Source organism: Amblyomma americanum, chromosome 1, assembly GCF_052857255.1.
Source record: "Amblyomma americanum isolate KBUSLIRL-KWMA chromosome 1, ASM5285725v1, whole genome shotgun sequence".
Classification (NCBI taxonomy): Eukaryota; Metazoa; Arthropoda; class Arachnida; order Ixodida; family Ixodidae; genus Amblyomma; species Amblyomma americanum.
Window position 1 is genome coordinate 4,256,550 of NC_135497.1, and position 20,553 is coordinate 4,277,102.

At 48.5% G+C, this 20,553-nt stretch overlaps 1 protein-coding gene across 5 annotated transcripts; it reads right to left on the minus strand.

Annotated features, from left to right (window-relative positions):
• Positions 1-539: 539 nt before the first annotated feature.
• Positions 540-20,124, minus strand: LOC144108928 (uncharacterized). Of its 5 annotated transcripts, XR_013309558.1 has the most exons (8): positions 19,995-20,123; positions 14,250-16,480; positions 8,977-9,099; positions 7,877-8,429; positions 6,745-7,017; positions 4,146-4,373; positions 3,176-3,446; positions 540-1,155 (listed from the first exon to the last, which is right to left on the minus strand). XR_013309558.1 is itself a non-coding variant. In XM_077642141.1 (5 exons), the coding sequence occupies exons 4-5, from the start codon at positions 8,297-8,299 to the stop codon at positions 6,910-6,912; spliced, it is 531 nt and encodes a 176-aa protein (XP_077498267.1). In that variant the 5' UTR covers positions 8,300-8,429; positions 8,977-9,099; positions 14,250-16,480; positions 19,995-20,118; the 3' UTR covers positions 6,751-6,909. The 5 variants fall into 5 exon arrangements, 3 of the variants coding, with proteins under 3 accessions (XP_077498267.1, XP_077498268.1, XP_077498269.1); XM_077642141.1 differs by lacking the exons at positions 540-1,155; positions 3,176-3,446; positions 4,146-4,373 and having other exon boundaries at positions 6,751-7,017; positions 19,995-20,118; XR_013309559.1 differs by lacking the exons at positions 540-1,155; positions 3,176-3,446; positions 4,146-4,373; positions 8,977-9,099 and having other exon boundaries at positions 6,751-7,017; positions 7,877-8,083; positions 19,995-20,124.
• Positions 20,125-20,553: the final 429 nt, after the last annotated feature.

The window sequence follows — 20,553 nt, forward strand, 5'->3', positions numbered from 1 at the left end:
TTTGGTTTCTCAGAAGAGGAGTGCTGCGCGTTTTTTCTCGGCCTGGCACTCAACAAAGCTCTTCAAAATGTCGACATGAGCCATCTTCTAGTATGCGCTGACCTCAAGGGAGATATGCCAAATCATTCGTGATTCCCGCTTGGTGAAGGCCATTCACATTGAAGATCACCACCAGAGCATCGGTAGCCTTTCCATGCTTCCCGAATGCCCCGAGGCGACGTCCCTCACGGTCATCTCTTTCCACCTCATCAATTCGGAGATTTTGCGCGCAACCTTCGAAATCCTCGCCTCCTGCAATCACTTGAGTTCACTTCGCGTGTGCGTGCAATACTGCTTCCTTGATAAGATCCAGTCTGCCATGGCGGCCTATATAATGGAAGCAAGCACACTGAAGGAGTTAGAAGTGCGAAGTGTGCGTCTACGTCGATGTACCCGAGGCCGAAGACCAGCAGCATGACCCTGACACCGAAAAGCGTCTGGAGAAAGCGCTGGCTTCCAACGTCAACCCCACCAGAATCACACTCAGAGAGCTGCGTCTGAGCGAAGACCACTGTGAGTTCCTTGCGAACGCTTTTGTCAACAGCCAAAATCTCTCCGCGCTCTCGTTCGCGGTGCCAAGCCGCGACAAGAACACTGTCTTCTTGCAGACGCTGGTGTCGGGCATCGAAAGCAATCACCACCTGCTCCGCGTCGATCTTCAAAGTTGCAAAGGCCGTGATGCAGAGCTCGTCGTTATCCGGAACATCACGAGGCCCAACGCCAGCCTCGTCGCCAGAGCAGCCCGCTTCGTGACGGGTGACACGATCCTTACAACGCACGCGCGGCCGATCTGGTGTCGGGACATGAAAGGATCCTCCGTATCGTTCAAGAAAATGTTGGCGTCGAAGCCAGTGAAGCGGCGACAATGCTGAGGCGCGCCTTGGGGCTTCAATGTTTGACGGACCTCGACGAGCACATGAGACTGGCTGGCGTTGTCAAGCGACGGGTGCAGTGCATCGGAGGACTCTGGAGCTCCGTGCCAATCGACGACCTCAGGTGCCACTGCTGGATTCACATCCGGACATTTCTGATTGTGGCCGACGTTGTGGGCGCTGACTGCTCGTGAAGCTGTGATCGGACCTAGTATGGAGATCACCTTGCAACGTTGTTCTTTACCTGGTTTGTATGAAAAAAATACACATGATTTTAATTAGTAAACATTTGTCTCGCTTGCATGTGCGCCACACTTAACACTGGGGGGTTATGTATGAAATGAAGGCCTCGAATCGGGCTAATGCCCACGCATGTGTGGTTGTGCGCACTAGACTTAATTGCTCTCAGATATATCAAGTGATCATAGTGTACAACTAGGTTACGAAAAGCATGACATTGCGGCACTACACCTAGAACGAGATCGAAATGCATTCTGACCCGCAGATGGTAATGCAAGTGAGAACTGACTGCACCTCGAGAGGAATTAGACCGGCAGCGCACCTTCTCACATTTAAAGAGATATATGTAACGTGCAAAAAAAATGCGGACAAATTTTGGATAGCAAATAGTCAATAAAATAAATATAGTGATAGCCCGCAATGCTCAAAATCTCGCAACCCTAAATGTGAGTGGCATCCAGGCAGGGAAAGGACCACGCTTAATGGTTGCATAAAGGTGGATTTATCTGATCATATGCTGTGGCAAATACACCGCTATTCTCGTAACCTGCAAATAACTTTCAAATAACGTTTATTTCTTAATTTCTGACACCTTCGGGCGAGTAAGACTTGATGACTTAGACAGCCACAACTTTTCGTCTCACAGAATTAGTAATTATTTTTTTCAGGCATTTATCTGTTCACAATATTATGTGGAGACCTTCAGTGCCCTATTCAGTAGACATCACTTGAAATTGTATACATGAATTAATTAAATCATTAAGAAGTTTCAAGTTAAAAAGACTCACAACCAAGCTTAACCTCGTTCATATGTGTCATGGGCGACAGCCATGATATCAACGAATATGTCGCACCACAGACCTGTTTAGATCAGTGTATCAAGAGCTTGCGCGAACAACCTTCGTGGTCTTCTTTTTGAATGTCGGTTTTTTTAGCTCCATCACCAGAGCAGCTTCGTTTCGAAGTATGAGTATATCCTGTTGCCTATGGCCGGAATCTTGGGAACGAAAGCATCGCCTTGAATCCTAGCGTTTTTTACCAACAACAGCACTTCCAACACATGAGACCGGAACTGCGAACTGAATGGTTCGTACATCAAGATTTGGCATCAATCAACGTGCTGTTACCCTGCGAAATGAGAATTATGAAGCAGCTTTAGCGCTGGCGCACTTTAATAGCTATGTCGGCTGCTTAGAAAATATGTCATGCTAATGCTGGTCTCTTCTTGACGGCAATTTTCAGCCAGAACGCTTTCGAGGAGTTCGCACGAAGCTAAGTAGGGTGCCAAGTCGCCGCATACCCTATTCTAAAATTCCAACAGTGCAGCATACTGAAAACATGGAGATAAAATCACACTGAAATAAAAACAAAAAACTTGCGAACAGAATCCATTCGGTAAGCCACCAATGAAACTATTTCCACACTTGCTAAAAGATCCCTGTCTTCAAGATACAGCAGTTTCTGCTCAGTGCAAATGAAGGCTTTCTTGTGCCAGATGGAAGTACCTTCTCATTACTGAACGTTACTCTCCACTTCCATGTGTACTGGGCAATTGTCAGCAACACTGTAGGTTGTGAACGCCAGTGTCAAATGTTCCGCCTGTGTGATCAGTGGTGCTCGCATTATTTTATCACTATGAAATTATCTTCCTTCTGGCCTTCATCCGTTGTTTGCGCTTCGGGCAGCTACGTTTTCAAGGCGTATGATAGCAGCCCTTATTGAAAGCACTTCTTTTTTGTTTTTTTTACAAAGGGCACCTGTTTAAGCCTGATATTGAAAATTGGGTTGAAAAAAATGAAAATTGGTTTTTGCCGAAAGAAAATAGCTCAGTATCTGTTTCGCATACCGACGGACAGTAAACTAAAATTGTGTACTGTACCGAGATACAGAATCTAAGGGAGATACAGCATCGCCCTCACACTAACCTTTCCCCACAAAAGAACTAGCACGAAAAAATTGGATATCTGATAAGATTCGATGTCAGATGACCCTTTTTCAAGTTATTCCTACAACAGAAGACCCACCAGCAAGGAGTGCCTCCATGGGTGACGTGTCAGTAGCAAGCAATGCTAGCGCCACTGCGTGAAAGGCGCTGTTCCGAGTGACTCCTTTGCGCCGCTCTGCCGTGTAGCGCTTGTAGAGATGGACCACAGCAGCGATGTCGCCCCAGATCATCTTTAACATGCGCAAGATCACGAGCACTGCCAAGCTCAGATCGCAGACCTATACGCAGGCCCCGAGAGTGTTGTCACGCACGAAGTTCCGCATGTGTGGTTCGTACATCTCGATGTGCATCTGAAAAAAAGAGATGGCGCACAAGCCGATGCAAATTGTCGATCCTTGGTGCAATGACCATACAACGTGATATTTTTGAACTGTCACCTTTCTTCTGTTCGTTGGTTACAGGAACGTTATTGTGCAAATGACTTGATTCTCTAAGGTAGACAAAATGACTGGGTATGTGGGTCTTATGCCTGCCTGGACAAGCATCATGCCTCCCGATTAGGATCTATAACATTGTAAACAACAATGATCGTTGTGCTTAGCACAACCACGGAGCCTTTAAAGCATGGTGTGCGTGTCAAATACCGCAAAAGAGCAACCATTAACCCTCAGCTTGTATGCAAATATGTACACAGTGCGTGCAGTGTGTGAAGCTCAGTATGTTAGCATCCGCATCCCCCGATGCTCCTTGAGTTAAAAGCAATTGTTCCCTGCCACCTCGGTTTTACTCAAGCGCAAGAACTACCGTGACATTTTTTATTTCTTAGCACTGAAAGTGAAAATTTGGTCGTCGGTGGGCACGTCAACGAATTCAATCCTCGCTTAAACTCCGTTAGTTTCACTTTGTGCTTAAGAGGAGATTCGCGTAAGGCCGAATTTTTACTGTCTGCAGCTTAAGCTGTTAGCGCAGAGATTCGCTAACCCGGTAACCTAGCATGCATTGCGCAAGAAAACATTCTCCGACCACAGTGGTGCATATATATAATATACCTGGATAACCTCGGCCTGCTCTGACATGGCCAACATATCATAGAGATATGCGCACGCCTCGAAGATGTCTTCCTTCGACCGACCCGACGGCGTCCGGCACCACGTGGGAAGTGTACAGGTCTCCGAGCCGTACAGGTACGACAGCGTGCGGGGCAGGAACACGAGGTACTTGCTGTAGCCGTCGTACGCGTACAAGAACACCGCCATAGCAGAACTGCCTCGCATCATCTGAAGAAGCAACCAGCGCAGCATGGCTTCATTAGGTAATGCCAAAAGAGCACCACTTATTCAGAGGGCCGCAAAGGTTACATCTCTCAGCAAAACTTAGTAGTTTTGCTGAGAGATGTGACTCTCCGTAAAACTTAAGCATAAAAGAAAGCAGCAGGACATTCCAAACAGATTGGCTCACATATTTTGTTCAACCCTTCCTGAATGATTGAAAATTCAGCTTCTTCCAAAGCAAGGTCGCAGTACAAACGTGATATCACAACAGTCTCTGTAAAGATAATCTCACCAGGATAGCTTCCAGGTAACAGGACAAGAAAATCAAAAACAACGTTTTGGGCCAGTTGGCGATTAATTATCATTTCAGTTCTATACTGCATTCTTACATGAAGGCACAACTGACCAAAAGGAGACCGTAGAACCGCCAGTATTCGTCTGCATTTGAAGGAACAACAGGGCCGTACATAGAAATGAAACCCTTTTCTTATTTGCAAGAGGGTACAGTGGATAGACTATACGGGGCTATTCGTCCGTCTCCCCTTCCTTCTGTCTTAGTCCGCGATCCATCTTCGCATTTCGCCTTTTCCCTGTGATAAGCCTACCCTTGTTCTTTCCTATCCTACGTTCTCAACCCATTTGGTAGAGAGATGCTTGTAAAGTACATGGCGGTGGTTCCAGAATAGAGCCCAGGAGGCGGGATTCCGATCTGTCGACGTCGTGTCTCCGGGAGCGCCGCCGCTTAGGGTGGAGACAACCGCGTCGTTACCCCTTTAGCGAGTTCCCTTGCGGCGCCCGCCATCATGGAGCCCGACGCGCAGGCAGCACATGGGCAGAGCGCAACTGCATGTCGAGTTCGAGGCGAAGAAAGGCATGCCGCGCTGAGAAGATGATGATAACGTTTGTTGTGCACGGTTGGCCCTTTGGCCTAAGATGAAGAAAAATATAATTAACCATCGGCAGTGTAAAACATAACATAAGCATCCTATAATTTGTATTGGCGTCGACACATGCACCTCAAAGCGGACCATTGCTTACTTAGAAATTAAACTAGCTGTGCACGCACACATATACACAAAGACCCAGAACAACTAAGCGATAAACTCAGTGGCTATGTACACGCCAATCAACTGTGAACCTCGCAGAAATGGTATTACTCGCACAAAACACATCAACTGACCTTGGGCTATGTCTCAATAGATTTTTTGCCAGAGGGAGCAGTAGACGTTTGTCTTCTCTCAGAAAAACAAACAATCCTCAGCCATGTGGCGAGCGTTTCGTGAACAGGGCCACACAGCCCTGAGCGTTTTGCCCAAGAACGCCGCGCACACGTCTCTCCCACCCGCAGCGATGAAGCGTGCGGAGCCCAATGGCCATCGCCGCTTGGGAGGCAGCGTTGACCACTTCACAGAACGACACCGCACGTTCGAGGGGGCGTGCGCAATCAGGCACCCTAAAACTTTCATTTAAGCAGCCTCGCCAAAAGGACGAAAGTGGAGATTCATAAAAAACCGATAACAACACATTGCACAGTCATGCTGTGGCGTAACGATTAATTTCCTTGTTGCTGGACGTCGAACGGACCTTTTCAAGCTTTTTCAAGTCCGCTTCTCAAGCTCACTTTCTTTCATTTTCTTTTTTATGCTAAAAATAGCTTGGAAGCAAATTATTTAAGATCGCTCGTGGATTCGTGTTGTCATTTAGATAGGAATTTTGGATGCGTGAGCTAACAATACCATTTAGAGAGATGCAAGACAAGCTATTAGCCCTAACTAGAAGCTGTCGTTTTATGCCGTTGAGAGTTCGGAACCACCCGTAAAAGCGAAAATTATTGACAACTCGCAAAAAGTTCTAAGCTGCTGTAAATAGCCATCCAAATGTAGCCGTGCAGCTATATGACACGTTGCACTCTTGAATTATTTTGAGCGCTTAAGTCAAGGCTTCCGCTGGCACTAAGTCCGGCTGCAACGTTGTCGCGTTGTGAGCGAAAAAGCAGATGGCCCACTTCTCACATAGGTCACGAGACATTGTGACGTCATCACAACGTGCTCGACCTGTCAGGTGGCAGCTACATTAATGACTGGTCGTGAGAGATGGCTGTGTTTGAAACAGCTACCACGCCATGTCAGGTTGCGCGTCACTTAACTCCTGCAATTATGTGCCAGGAGTTATATATGAGGACTTCCCGCTTTATATCAATCTAAAGCACATAATGACCACGTCTGCGAAGCGATACGCAAAGAAGACTCCAAGCCGCTGAAGGGGCTCATTAACGCTATCGCGTCATATCCTCGAGGCGGAGCTTCAGTGTTTCCTCAAGCCTTTGCATGCAAGTTAGGTCTAGAAGAGCAATGCGAGCCAGTTTTGCCACTCTTACCGCTATCTCCCAGGCCAGCAGGGGACCACTCGCCCTGAACGAGACGGCCAGCCACACCGTGTAGAGCAGCCTGGTCAGGACTAAGACGGCAAAGGATGCACTGTGCCTCCCCTTGTGTAGCGCCTCGAGACTCAAGTGCAGTACAACCTCGGGGCCGGCGAAGATTTAAGACTCGACCACAATCAGCGCTGGCACCTTCAGGTCGGTGAACAGCGGCAAGGCGGACTGTCGGTGGCGCATCATCCCACCCAGGAACACCACAAGAGGCAGGCCCTGTAGAAGTCGCAATAGGCGTGGCAGATGTGCAGCGCTGTTCCAGGGAACTGAAGTTCCCAATGAGGATACATGCAGGGCGTCAAACGAAACCGATGTTCTGAGTGGAAATCCTAACAGAAAGTGACGGACTGCGTAGAGTTCAATGAGAACAACTGCAAGGCAGAAACTCACCATACCTAAGTGTCACCTCAACCACAGAATATTTAGCTTGCATGCTAGCATTTCAATCGTCGTCGTACGTGGCTGTTATTCTGTGAAACACAGGCGCCTTTTAAGACGTGAATGAGTAAAAATCAACCACTGCAAACCTAAGATTGATCCAGATTATGTTTTCGGACAAGGTGTGCAAGAAAAAAAATTTTTGCTGCTAATCTGCGCGCACTTCTAGCCACGTCAGTGTGTTGACTAGGGCAAACAATTCGGTATCTTTACACAAGGCTTCTTCGATATCTTCAGAGAAGCCTTCTTTGTGGTGTATTTTTTCTCTCTTTTGCAGTCTTTTTTTTTCAGGAGATGAGAAGGTTATAAATTACAGAAATCTGAACACGGTATTGGTGACGCAGCTAGGGGAGCGGCAAGTCTAAGGTTGTGAACAACATGACACACACAAGGGTTCATGGTATACGCGTGCACTTCAGGTCGCATTGTAGGCCAGAAACTAAAGCCGAAATAGTTAATCAAAGTCAAAGATGAAAAGGTGAGAACACTGCTCTAAAAACCGTGAGTACTCTTATCAGGATATCAAGCTCTGGCGGTGAAGCACTTAATTCCACTGCGTCATAATCTAGCGCAGCGTCCACATGTGTTAACGCGAGTTGGCAAGAGTGGTGCGCTTTCCATGCCAGAATGAACTCACCACGAAGGCGATGGCGGATGCCAGGACTGTTGGCGTGACGGCCCCGTCGAATTTCAAGGACATCTTTCCGCCCACGCGCACCATGTTACCAGAGCATCCTTCGGTGCGATTACTCCGTTCATCCCGGACCATACAGCAGCGCTTCTGCAGAGCCCACAACGCTACCTCCTTCTTGCTGTCAGCTCCAGACAACCCCTCCTGACGAGTCTGCGGGCAGAAGATGACTGCTTTTGGGACAAGACCACGCCCTTCATCGCAGTCCTCGTAATTTCCGTCGAAGACAGTCTGTAGCGCACCCAGGCTTTCAGTGACACCCACTTCCATACAAGGCGTGGAAACATGTGACGACCCTCCCTGACACATGTCGGTCATGACTGGCACGTCCATGCTTGTGTTCCTTGAGTCCAGATGGTACGGCTTCATAGGGCAGCGAATTTTGAGCAGATGACGGCAGGGAGGGGGGCACTAGAGTCTTATCCACTTTCTCTAGCACTCGTCGCCGCTCGCACACCGACTGAGCCTCTTTCTTCTTCTTCACTGTTGTTGTTGCCCTCTGTTGGAATGGCACATACCGGCGGTGGAAAATTTGCGGGGTAAATTAACTATGGAAAGAAATATTTGGGTGTGACGATAAGAGACCGGAAGCGGGCGGAGTGGGTGAGGGAACAAACGCGGGTTAATGACATACTAATCGAAATCAAGAGGAAGAAATGGGCTTGGGCAAGGCATGCAATGCGAAGGCAAGATAACCGCAGGTCCTTAAGGTTAACGGAGTGGATGCCAAGAGAAGGCAATTGTAGCAGGGGGCGGCAGAAAGTTAGTTGGGCGGACGATAATAAAACATTTGCGGGAATACGGTGAGCAAAGTTGGCATATAACAGGGTTAATTGGAAAGACATGGAGTGCCAAGCCTTTGCTCTGCAGTGGGCGTATTCAGGCTGATGATGATGATAAACTCAAACACGAGGTATATGTTTACTCAATTCTGTTAGGTAAGCATCGGTAAACTTTTTTGGATTCAAAAATAGTTTAATCTAGAAATGCATAACGAACAAATGAACCTACATTACGCAATGATTTATTAAGGTACAGGTACGCACACTGGTTTCAGAACGAGACTCCTGCAGGACGTTTCCACCAAAGGAGAGGAGAACATGAATACAAGGATGAAGCCCTGATCGAGCGAGGGGATCGCCAAATAAGTTCTTCTCCGAGACGAAAACCTGCGGAAGCATAGGAGGAAGTATTCAAGTGATTCAGGTTTTTAACTTCGTTCACAAGGGTTCGACGATTGCCACAAAGATACAGTCTCGAAAAGATCGTGAAGCAACCTTGCTCTTTCTCTTATGTTTCATGGCAATGCCTATGCTTGAAACCATTCACAGATATTTTTCAGCGAATGGTACACCACTTTATTTTACATTTTTTTTTTAATTACGAATCCAGACTGCCATGTTCGCTTGCTGGAAAATGACACTTTTATCTAGGAGGGTTTTAATGTGGGCGCGGCACATCGATGTGTAAATCTTCGAGCCACTGACCAGAGCACTGCTGAACCTGCAGCAGTGGTGTAAATCGGGGTGGGGGGAGGGGGCAGGGGTTCCTGGCCCCCCCTCTTCCCTTCGCTTAGGGCGGGGGGGGGGGGGGACACGGCATCCGAGTGCCACCAGGATAAGAAATTCAGGTTCTGAGGCACACCATGGGATCAGCTCGTTGCTGTGTCATGTAATGTAACATGTAACAAGACTGGTGTAATGTTTACGGCATGCATGGTTGCTAAACAGCATTGTACCCCCTGGGACAGTAGACACCACCATAACAGCAGAAACCTCCGTAACGTGTTTACCATTAGATTGCGTATCTGGAAATTCCTGTGATCACATTGACTTCACCTGCTGGCACACAGGGATTTGTGGGTCCTATCTTCACTTGCATTGATCCGATCTTTCAGTTCTGACGTAAATTGTGTCAGCTGTACAAATAACTGAGCATTCTATAACTGATAACTTCGCATGCACGGTTGCAAATGCGTGGCCGGATAGGACTACTGCGCGTGCGCAACAGGCATACAGCCTGCGTCAAAAATGTACATCCCAAGAAGTTTGCTTCTAAGTTGTTTAACGCGGCTCCCTAGAACATTTAGCAGTCCAAAGCTTGGGAGGATTCAGAGCATGAAGCCATTCTTCTTTCGAGATGTTACGGCCGCTGCGGATGTATAACTAAGCACGCTGCAGGCCTCGCATGCAAACGCTTTGGGCTGTATACTTTTTACGGGGGCTGTACGTTAAACTGCTATACTTCTACGCTGGTATGTCTCCAGGGTGCTATATCGCTCTGTTGATGAACTGAACATAACCACCAGAATGCAGCAGCAAGAGCTTCACATACGCGTTTGCCAGCGAGAGCGCCTAGAAAACAGGCGGCATTACGAGAAATTCGGGGTCGGGTTCAGAGGGAGGCACTTGTGAAATATCTGCCGTCGTGAGCGCCACCGCTAGTCTTCCCTAGCGGCCGTCAGCTCTGTCTGGTGCTGTAGTGAAATCACGCTTAGAATGACTTGGTTTAGGAACGCCCATTTTATGAACTGTTAAAATACTTATGAAAAGCTTCATGAGGAATCCTAAGTACCTGCTAAAACTAAGCGCTCAAATTATCCGATCATTTTTTATTTTCTGTAAGGAAAAAAGTGCTGCCAAATCAATCCGCTTATTATCCCTGAAATGCTACGACATTTATGAGCTCGTTGCAGGGCTGACCGCGTCGCAACCAATGTGGAAGCACTAAGTGCGCTACATCTCTAAGAAAGCCGCGTTTTGGCGGAATTGCTCGGCCAGCACTGCTCTTGACGCGTTGCGGGGGTGCGTGGAAGAAATGGTGCCGCTGGCATTGTAGAACAAGCTGCCACTTCTCGTTTGTTGCCACTCTGTTTCGATACGATCTCTATAAGTTGTCCCGTCGATGGCGTTTACAAAGACAGAATCACTCAAAAAAGACACGAAATAGTGCATGGAGGCACTGTTTTCTTGAATGTCAAATTTGCCTTTTCTCTAATTGTGTTGTCTGCTCATTACAGTTTCTTTTAACAAGGCGGGTTCTGAAGATGGCATTTGTGTTTCCGGCTTCGAATTTTGTAGCGTGAGCTACACTGGCCGAGGTTAAGCAGTTTCGCGTGGTTCCTGGAGAGCCGTGCTGCGCATGCGCGAGGAGCAGTGACGTCACACGGCGCACAGCTGGCGCGCCGGAGCCGCCACCGCGCGCGCCTCACCCGTAATAGCCGATGCAGAGGCATTGTCACCGGCGCAGCCCAGCTGTGCGCCTCCGTTGCACAGTAGCCATCTGACGCTGCCCCGGAGCTGCTTAATAGCGCCTCTCATTTTGTGCGCAAGCACACAGGTGTCAGTGGGAGTGTACATATAGCAGGGCGTTTGCCAGTGTGGTATAGCCATGAAGAAGGAGAGCGAAATTGCTGCTCAGCGGCAATTGATGCTCAGGGGATCAGCGTAGCTCACGCTACGTCTATCTTGGCATATTCGAGCTAAGCCACTGCTAATTGGCTGACTGGAGGCGTTTCTTGAACCCAGCACCGACAGCAGATCCGACGTGAAATCTGATACGATAAAGTTATCGGTCAGCTTCTTCCCCGTGACACGCTCGTTGAGGGCGAGGACGAAGCCGACATACTCCATGTACACTTCGCTCTCGGTCCAGCGTGTCATGTCAGCCGGCGTCAGTACGCACGGCTGCGGCTCGGCGTACATAGGTTCTTCTTCGCTTTCTGACATCTTGTCAGTAGCAATGCTTCGACGTTCAATGGCTAATTGCGCCTGGCTTCCCAAGCGACCACCAGACAACGAATCGTCTTCCTCGTGACTCATAAATCTGCGCTAGTGATAGTGTTGATGGCGATAAGCCCAATGGCACTAGAACTTTCTGGCGTACGCAGCTGACTTTGTCTACGAAGAATTTTAAATCCTCAGTAGAGATACTTAAATTTTCGTTGCGCATTTTATTATTTGTAAAGATGTGTAAGGCATTATTATACACGGATTACCACATGTAATCACGTACAACAGCTAAACAATTTATACTCTCATTTCTTTTGCGTGCCGCTTCGACTTCAACAATCGAATGAGGACTGTGACATAAAATTGTACTACGCTAGTCATGTGAGACACAAAAAAGTTTCCGATATAACCAGTCGCGACGGCTCAGTGTTTAGGGCGCTCAGCTACTGAACCGGAGTACCCGGTTTCGAACTCCACCGATGTGGGAGTGTTTCGATAGAGATGAAACGCAAAAGGCGCCCTTGTGCTGTGTGATGTCGGTGCACGTTAAACATCCCCAGGTGGTCCAAATTATTCCGGAGACTAGGGCACCTCCTTCCTTTCTTCTTTCACTCCCTCCTTTATTACTTCCTTCACTGCACGGTTTAGGTGTCCAACGAGATGTGAGACAGATACTGCGCCATTTCCTTTGCCCCCCTTCCTCCCGCCCCCCCCCCAAAAAAAAACAATTTTCAAGCCATCTGATGCTTCCCCAATCGTTGTCATTCCGGCTCTTGAAGAAGGCTGGCTTCAACACTGCAGTGAATTAAACGATGAAGCAACGATTTTAAGGCGATTTTTCATGACGCACGAGACACAAATATACTCTGACGTCACAGCCATCATTCGGCTGTTGAAACCGAAACAGGACAACGGAAAAAGTCGACTATAAACTTTTTAGCGGGCGTAATCGAATATCACATGGTGATTCATGCGTAGTAGTGCCTCCCGCATCAATATAGAGAAGAAAACATGACACCAAAATTAGGTGTCTATACTCCTTTAATGTTGCGCTTATCAACCATATTATACAAGCACAGATTATTGAGTGCTGCCTGTCAGGAGGCTATGCTGGCTGCACGCATATCGAGTAGCGTCTTCGCCGAAAGTAAGCGACCAGCCGCGGCGGGAGCGGGCTCGTAGCCGAGTGGCGGCGCTGCGGTCTCCGGCGCCGGCCGCTGCTCCCGTGTACTTGCAACCATATAGTTCCTTAGTGAAGCCTTGAGGGTAAGCTGGCGCCTTTTCACTTCATCCACCATGGACGCCCGACGCATGCTGGGAAGACATATGCCGGATTGACATCTAGTGCCCTGTTGACTATGTCTACTGGTCCAAAGCAGGTGGCGAATTTCCGCCTCTCCAGCCGGTGTGGATTATTTCGGGCAGTCATGAGGGAATGGGAAACTTCGCGGGGGAATGAGGCCGCGTGTGCGTTTCCTTAAAGGGGATGCTAAGATGGGCTGAGCGGAGCGGGCGTTAGAAGGGTGCCTTGTGAGGGATGTCCGGACGAGGTGTCTGAGAGAGGGTATAGTCAGTGTGCCCTGCTCGGCAGGCATATTTTCGAGCTAGGGCGTCGGTGCGTAGTTATGTACCTGGACCTTCTGTACCTGTATCTCAGCAGAGAGGGCACGATCTGGTGGGGCGCAGCCTTAGCAACGAGTTGAAAAACAAGAAACTAATTAGGCTTTTAAAACTAATTGGAGCCGTTCGAGAGGTTAAATTTGGCTTTTGTTCGTGATGAGAAAAACCGATTAAATTGCGATCTTGTTTGATGTCCGAAGAAAAAAACAACGCCACTATTGTATTTTCGTCAGCAGCTATACCGTACCCTCAATACTGCGGCATCCTGCCTTCGTTTTCTTTGATGATGCAAGCTGTTTGCACTATCCGTATAGTCCTACACTTCAGCGTGCAATGTAAAGCGTAAGCCGCAATACATAACACTTACCGAAATTTAATTTACATTACCCTTATATATTTAAATTAACCAAATTACAAAATGTCGCACAAAATATCCTTGAAGGCGACTAAGAGGTGTGCTAAGGTAAATTGTTCGAGAGAATGGGGGAACATCAGTGTGGTATCACGATTTTAACAAGCAGTGCTTTTACATAATCGAAGAAACCAGGAAGGGTGGAAGACGATTACCCAAGGCTTAGACGAAGTGTTCACTTTGACTTTTCTTTGTCTTCAGCATTATTGACATGGAAAAAAGGTCCGTGAGCCCACCGTACAAGTGTGCCTGTGTGCAGCCTAACTACGTGCGTTTCAAACTGCAATTCATACGGTCCACCGGTTCGATAAGGATCAGTAATTGTTTTTCCTTGCTTTAAACACCAGGCGCTGTATTTTTAAATCTGTTGAGGGAAGGGTTATTCTAGTACAAACAACCACCCATGCGTTGGCATAACCCTATTCGAGGCCTTCATTTCATGCATAACCCTCAGTGTTAAGTGTGGTGCACATGTAAGCGAGACAAATGTTCACTAATTAAAATAGTCGTTATTCGCTTCATAATAACGAGTTAAAGAACAACGTTGCAAGCTTACCTCCAAACAATGTCCGATCACAGCTTCACAAGCAGTCAGCTCCCAAAATGTCGGCCACAGTCAGGAGTTTGCGGATGTGAATCCAGCAGTCGTAGCTGAGCTCGTCGAGTTGCACTGAGCTATCGCGTCCGCCGATGCACTGAACCCGTCGCTTGACCACGCCAGCCAGTCTCATGTAGTCGTCGAGACCCGTCAAACATCGAAGCCCCAAGGCACGACTGACCATCGTCGCCGCTTCCCTGGCATCGACGCCAGCATTTTATTGAATGATGCTGAGGACCCTTTCATGTCCCGAGACGAGCTCGACCGCGCGTGCGTTGAAAGGATCGTGGTCACCCATCACGAAGCGGGCTGCTCTGGTGACGAGGCTGGCGTTGCGCCTCGTGATGCTGCGAATGACAAGGAGCTCTGTGTTACGGCCTTTGCAACTTGGAAGACCAACGCGGAGCAGGCGGTAATTGCTTTCGATGCCCGACACCAGCGTCTGCAAAAAGGAGTTGTAGCTATCGCGGCTGAGCACCGCGATCGAGAGCTCGGATAGATTTTGGCTGTTGGCAAAGCCGTTTGCGAGGAACTCACAGTGTCTTCGCTTAGAGGCAGCTCTCTTACTGTGATTCGGGTGAGGCTGAGGTTGGATGCCAGCGCGTTCACGAGAAGCTTTCCGGCGTCAGGGTCATGCTGCTGGTCTTCGAGTTCGGGTTCATCGACGTAGGCGTGCACTTCTAAGTCCTTCAGTGTGCGTGCTTCCATTATATAGGCTGCCATGGCAGCTTGGATCTTATCAAGGAAGCATTTCTGCAGGCACACGCGAAGTGAAGTAACGTGATTGGAGGAGACGAGGATTTCGAAGGTTCTGCGCAAGATCTCCGAATTTTTGAGGTGCAAAGAGCTGACCGTGAGGGGCGTCACTTCGGGCATTCGGGAAGCATGGGAAGGCTACCGATGCTCAGGGGATGATCTTCAATGTGAATGGCCTTCGCCAAGCGGGAATGACGAATGATTTGGCATATCTGCTTGAGGTCAGCGCATGCTGGAAGATGGCTTATGTTGATGTTTTGGAGGGCTTTGTTGAGTGCCAGGGCGCGAAAGAACGCGCAACACTCCTCTTCTGAGAAACCCAAGAGGTCTACGTTCAGCGCCAAACGTGTGGCGTTTTCTGGCAGGGCTACCAGCCACGGCTCGATCATTGTGGCTGCGTCTCCGGCGAGAAGTTCGAAGCCGCAGCTGTTGATGGACACGACGCAGTTTCTCGGCCACGTAACACTTAGCTTACGCAGATTGCGGTTCCGGGCGATTACTTCGGCAAAGAGGGCTTTCTCTTCGACATCGTAGATATCTATATCGATGACCAACTCTTCTACCGTCGTCCTCGGTGCAATGGCCCTGACCAGAGACTCCCGTGCACGCTTGCTAACCTCGGGTGTTCGCACTGTCAGCTTCTTGAGCGGCGAGCGGTGTTTCTGCAGCTAGAGGACGAAGCCATGAAGGAGGTCGACGCAGTCATAAGTGAACACGCAGGAGCCGGCGGTTAAGTCACTTATGGTGTGATTCTGCAAGAGTATGTTTATCAACTGTCGTGCGCAGCCGGTGCAAAATTCCAGATCGGCGACATCCAGCGAAGTAAGGGTGATACTGCCCTGCTCCTTAGGGATTACAAAGAGTGGCAGTCTGACAGAGAAGCAGAAGTATTTTTCGCCTTCGTCTGAATAATTTTGATCTGAGGGGTTGGCAAGCATCTGCAGGGCTTCAAAGACTTTCGTTTCACAGCACGGTACATCTGAGATGGTAAGCTTCCTGACGCTGTACTTGTCTTAAAGAATGCTGAGGAGGACAGGGCTCCTCGCTACAAAGAAAGTTATCTCTACAACCACAATGCAGCGATGATGGGCGAGGACGTTGCGCAGCAGAATCCTGGCGATGGTTTCACAGTCAATCCTTGGGACTTCCCAAGGGTTCATGAGCAGGGCCTTCGGGGCAATAGCGATGCCCAATTCCCCCAGGCCATTTTCCTCTCTTATCTCAAGGCCTACGTTCCAGAGAATCATGTTACACTCGGCAACACGACGAACCATCTGACACACTGGTGCCGCTTCACTTCTGGGGCAGGGCAGGGTTAATAGCGAGCGTTTGACACAGATGGCTTTTCAGTCGTCATGGCACGTTTAGCGGAGTGCTCTTCTGCTTCGATTCAATGTGGGGATTTCAGCGCAGGATACGTTTCCGCTTCAAGACTGGAAAAGAAAGAATAAATATATGTACGCGTTATAACGAAACTGTAGTAAAGGGTCAAAGATGTTATGTCAACTTTACAAAGATAAGAGCAAGAACAGCAGACGCAGCTCGCAGTGGCGTAGGTTCAGATAGAGAGGCGAAATAAGCATTTGCTGATCAAGTGTGAATGCGATTCTCGCAAACATGGCTAATTAGATGTCAGTGAGACAGACTTCTGTCCTTCAGTGGAATTACACTGGCGTTGTGACGGCCTTGTCGAGCATTGCGTTGTGCATTACGGTGAAAGTTGGCTGCCTGATTTTAAACTGAGTACAAACTTGGACCTTCCTGACGCGATCTGAACGGCAATGAATGAAATACCTTTACTCCACCTCGATACTTCTTGCAGCGAACTGTAAGCTACGAACACGAAGTGACAGCATCTATTAGGGCAAGTTAGAGGTTTGGTTGCTACGGTTCGATAAACGCTGCTCTTTACTTTCTTCAGCTCACTACTCCAGCCTTTTCTTTATTGCTTACACTTTCTCTCTTATTTCACTCCCTTCGTAATCCGTTCCTTTAGGGCGTGGTTGAGGCGTCCTTGGAAAGCGATGCCTTTCCTTTTCTGAAAACTAGTTTTAAGAAACTGGCTAGCGCGTTCGGCTACTGAGCCGGTGTTCCCGGGTTGGAGCCCGGTCGCGGCGGCGACGTTTCGATGCAGGAAAAACGAGGCTCGAATGTCCACAGAGATGTGAGACAATTACTGTGCATTTACTTTCCTCGAAAACCAATTTTAAAACTATTTTTTCTTTCATGGGTATGAATTCTTGAAGGGTTCCCCCAAGAACCACATCATTGCCGCATCACACCAGTTACGCTCCGAATAATTTGTGGAGTTTAAAAATTCATTATCAGGTAAATAAAGGGCAGTAGCTTTCTCTCTCATTCTTGTTTGTTGCTGGACACCTCAACGGTGGCGAGAGTGAACAGATGAAGGGGAAGAGATGAAACTGAAAACAGTTTTTATGGAAAGGAAATGGCACAGTAACTGTCCCGAACTGCGCCATGAGGGGTTGTATTGGTAGCAGTAAACTTCAGTGGGCATGGCTGTTGGCCACCTTGTGAGCCCAACCAGTGGCCAGGATTGCGTGAACGGATCTGAGCTGGCCATTATATCCTCCCACCGCTCTAGAGAAGGGACTTGTACTAAGTATGTATGTGGCGGCACATTTTTGAAGCTCCATAGGATGTGATCGTATCCGGCTATCTAAAATAGAGGGGATCATAAGGCAGGCATATAAAGCAGTCATGGGGCTGCCCCACTGCACACCTGCGCAAAGACTTCTTAAACTGGGGGTCTACAACACCATCACGGAACTATGCTACGCAGATATATTTGCACAATTAAGGAGGCTCGCAACCACACCCGTGGGGTGGAAGATCCTGAGCAACGTAGGACTACATGACAGAATCCCGGATAGAAACGCGCGGGCAAAGTTACTAAGCGAAGTGAGAAAATTACGTACATTTAAACCTATTCCAAAAAACATGCACCCTGTTTTTCACGAAGGCAGGAGGCAAGCAAGAGCAAAGGCCCTTGAAGCTAAGTTAGAAGGCTCGGAATGCACAGCCTATACAGATGCGGTGGAATACGAAAGAGGCGACTCCTTTGTGATCGTCGGCGTGAACGACTCGGGAGAAACATTAACGGTTGGTTCGGTCAAAGCAAAGAACTCAGGGACAGCGGAGAAGGCGGCTATCACTATGGCAATGGTCACCGCCAAAGCAGTTACCATAATTAGGGACTCCAAAGTCGCGATAAACAATTCCGCGCGTGGTATTATCTCTAAGGAGACAAAACGAATCCTAAGACATCGAGACTAGAACCAAAGTGAGGTGGAACTATTATGGGCGCCGGTACACTAAGGGAACAGGGGAAACGAGTTGGCTCACAGTATGGGGAACCTGCCCTGCCGAGGTGGCACTGCAATTGTTCCATTCGGTGACTCAAAACTGCATTTGTCAGCCGCTTGGGTCGCTGAAAACGCGAGAACACATTCTACGCGATTAGATACCCGCGTTTGGCTGACAGCATTCATTGCCTAGCTTCTCTCGTCGTAGCCCAGATAGCTGACGCACGGCACGTGCGCCTTCGACAGAGCGCAGAGGCTCACACCAATAAGCGCCTGAAGGTGGCGCGCAAAAGTACTAATAGTACTAACCAAAACTGATTGGTCTTCTCGCTGGGCAGTGTGTTATGGGGCTGCAATAGGCACAGCATACTTCAGCGCAATTTCCCCACAGCTCGTGGTTATGTCAGCCGAACAGTGAGCCGGTTGAGTCCCCAAATTTCACGATATATGAATTTATATCCTTTCACAACTACGCCAATTAGTTTAAACTGGAAAGGGGGATCTTACACATGACAGAATCCCGGATAGAAACGCGCGGGCAAAGTTTCTAACCGAAGTGAGAAAATTACTGAATTTTAAACCTATTCCAAAAAAAACATGCGCCCTGTTTTTCAAGAAGGCAGGAGGCGAGCAAGAGCTAAGGCCCTTGAAGCCAAGTTAGAAGGCTCGGAATACACAACCTATGCAGATGTGGTGGAATACGAAGGAGGCGACTCCTTTGTGATCGTCGGCGTGAACGACTCGGGTGAAACATTAACGGTTGGTTCGGTCAAAACAAAGAACTCAGGGACAGCGGAGATGAGGCTATCGCCATGGCAATGGTCAGCACCAAAGCAGTCACCATAATTAGTGACTCTAAGGTCGCTGTAAACAATTTGCCGCAGGGCAGGATCTCCAAGGAGACAAAACGAATTTTAAGACATCAAGTCTGGAACCAAAGAGAAGTGGAAATAATATGGGTGCTCCGGCACACTCGGGGAACAGGGGAAACGAGTTGGCTCACAGTTTGGCTCAAGGTTATGTCAGCCGAGTAGTGAGCCGGGTTGAGTCCCCAAATTTCCCGAGAGATGCATTCATATCCTTTCACACCTACACCAATCAGTTTAAACTGAAAAAAGGAATCTAATTGCCACCAGAAAGAAAGCGGGACAAAATCCAGGAGGTAACGTGGCGTCGGCTCCAGACGCCATGAAGGAGGGGAGTGAAAGAAGAAAGAGAATGATGTCCGTAGTGGAGGGCTCCGGAATAATTTCGACCAGCTGGGGATGTTTACGTGAACTGACATCACACAGCACAAGGGTGCATTTAGCGTTTCGCCGCCATCGAAACGCAGCCGCCGCGGCTGGGTACTCCAGCTCAATAACCGAGCGCTTAACCACTGAGCCACCGTCGATGAAGAAAAAAAAGCACCCTCCTGGAGGGCTGTAAATTAATTTAATGTCTTTGAGGTTCTTTAACTAGCACACGGGAGTCTTATCTTTGGCCTCCATCGAAAGGCGGTCGCCGCCCCTCGTATTGAACAGATTGAAGCCGTGCCCTCTTTCTGTTGATCCGAGCGCTGAGCCATCCATCTCTGTCGACGGACAGACGAAGATGTTGTAGCGAAATACGGGGAACTCACATGTTTCAGCATCGCAGGGACGAAGTCCTTCGGCTGAGGGTCGGCCAACAGCAGCTCGGGTTGCGCGCGCTTCCAAATAGCTCGCGCAGCACCCGCGCGAGGTAACGCGTCGTTTTTTTCACAACCAGCGCTCAGATATGATGCGTGAGAAAATAAGAATGGCAAGTAGAAAGAGAAATGAAGAAAACACTTCAGGGAACTCACCATCATCGAGATTAGACGAAGTTACGTGGCCAGTATAGACGCGAATTGAGCAAGCGCGAGCCTCGCCGAATCCCTCCTCCAGCCCGACCATGTAATTAAAGAACATCTCCTGCTGTGACACCTTTGATACTTGAGACAGTCACGTCATTTATGAGGGAGATTCTGCGGCGGAGAGAGAGAGGGGGGGTTTAGGTTAAAGCAGTTAGATTGGCCTGAAAAATATATGTACACTGGTCTGCTAATCTGCACTGGGGAACGGGAAGAGGAGAAAAAAGACTGTCACGATGGGGGATGATGATGATGATGGGACGAAGCAGATGAAAAAAAAACAAGGTACACTTTCAAACATTACAAA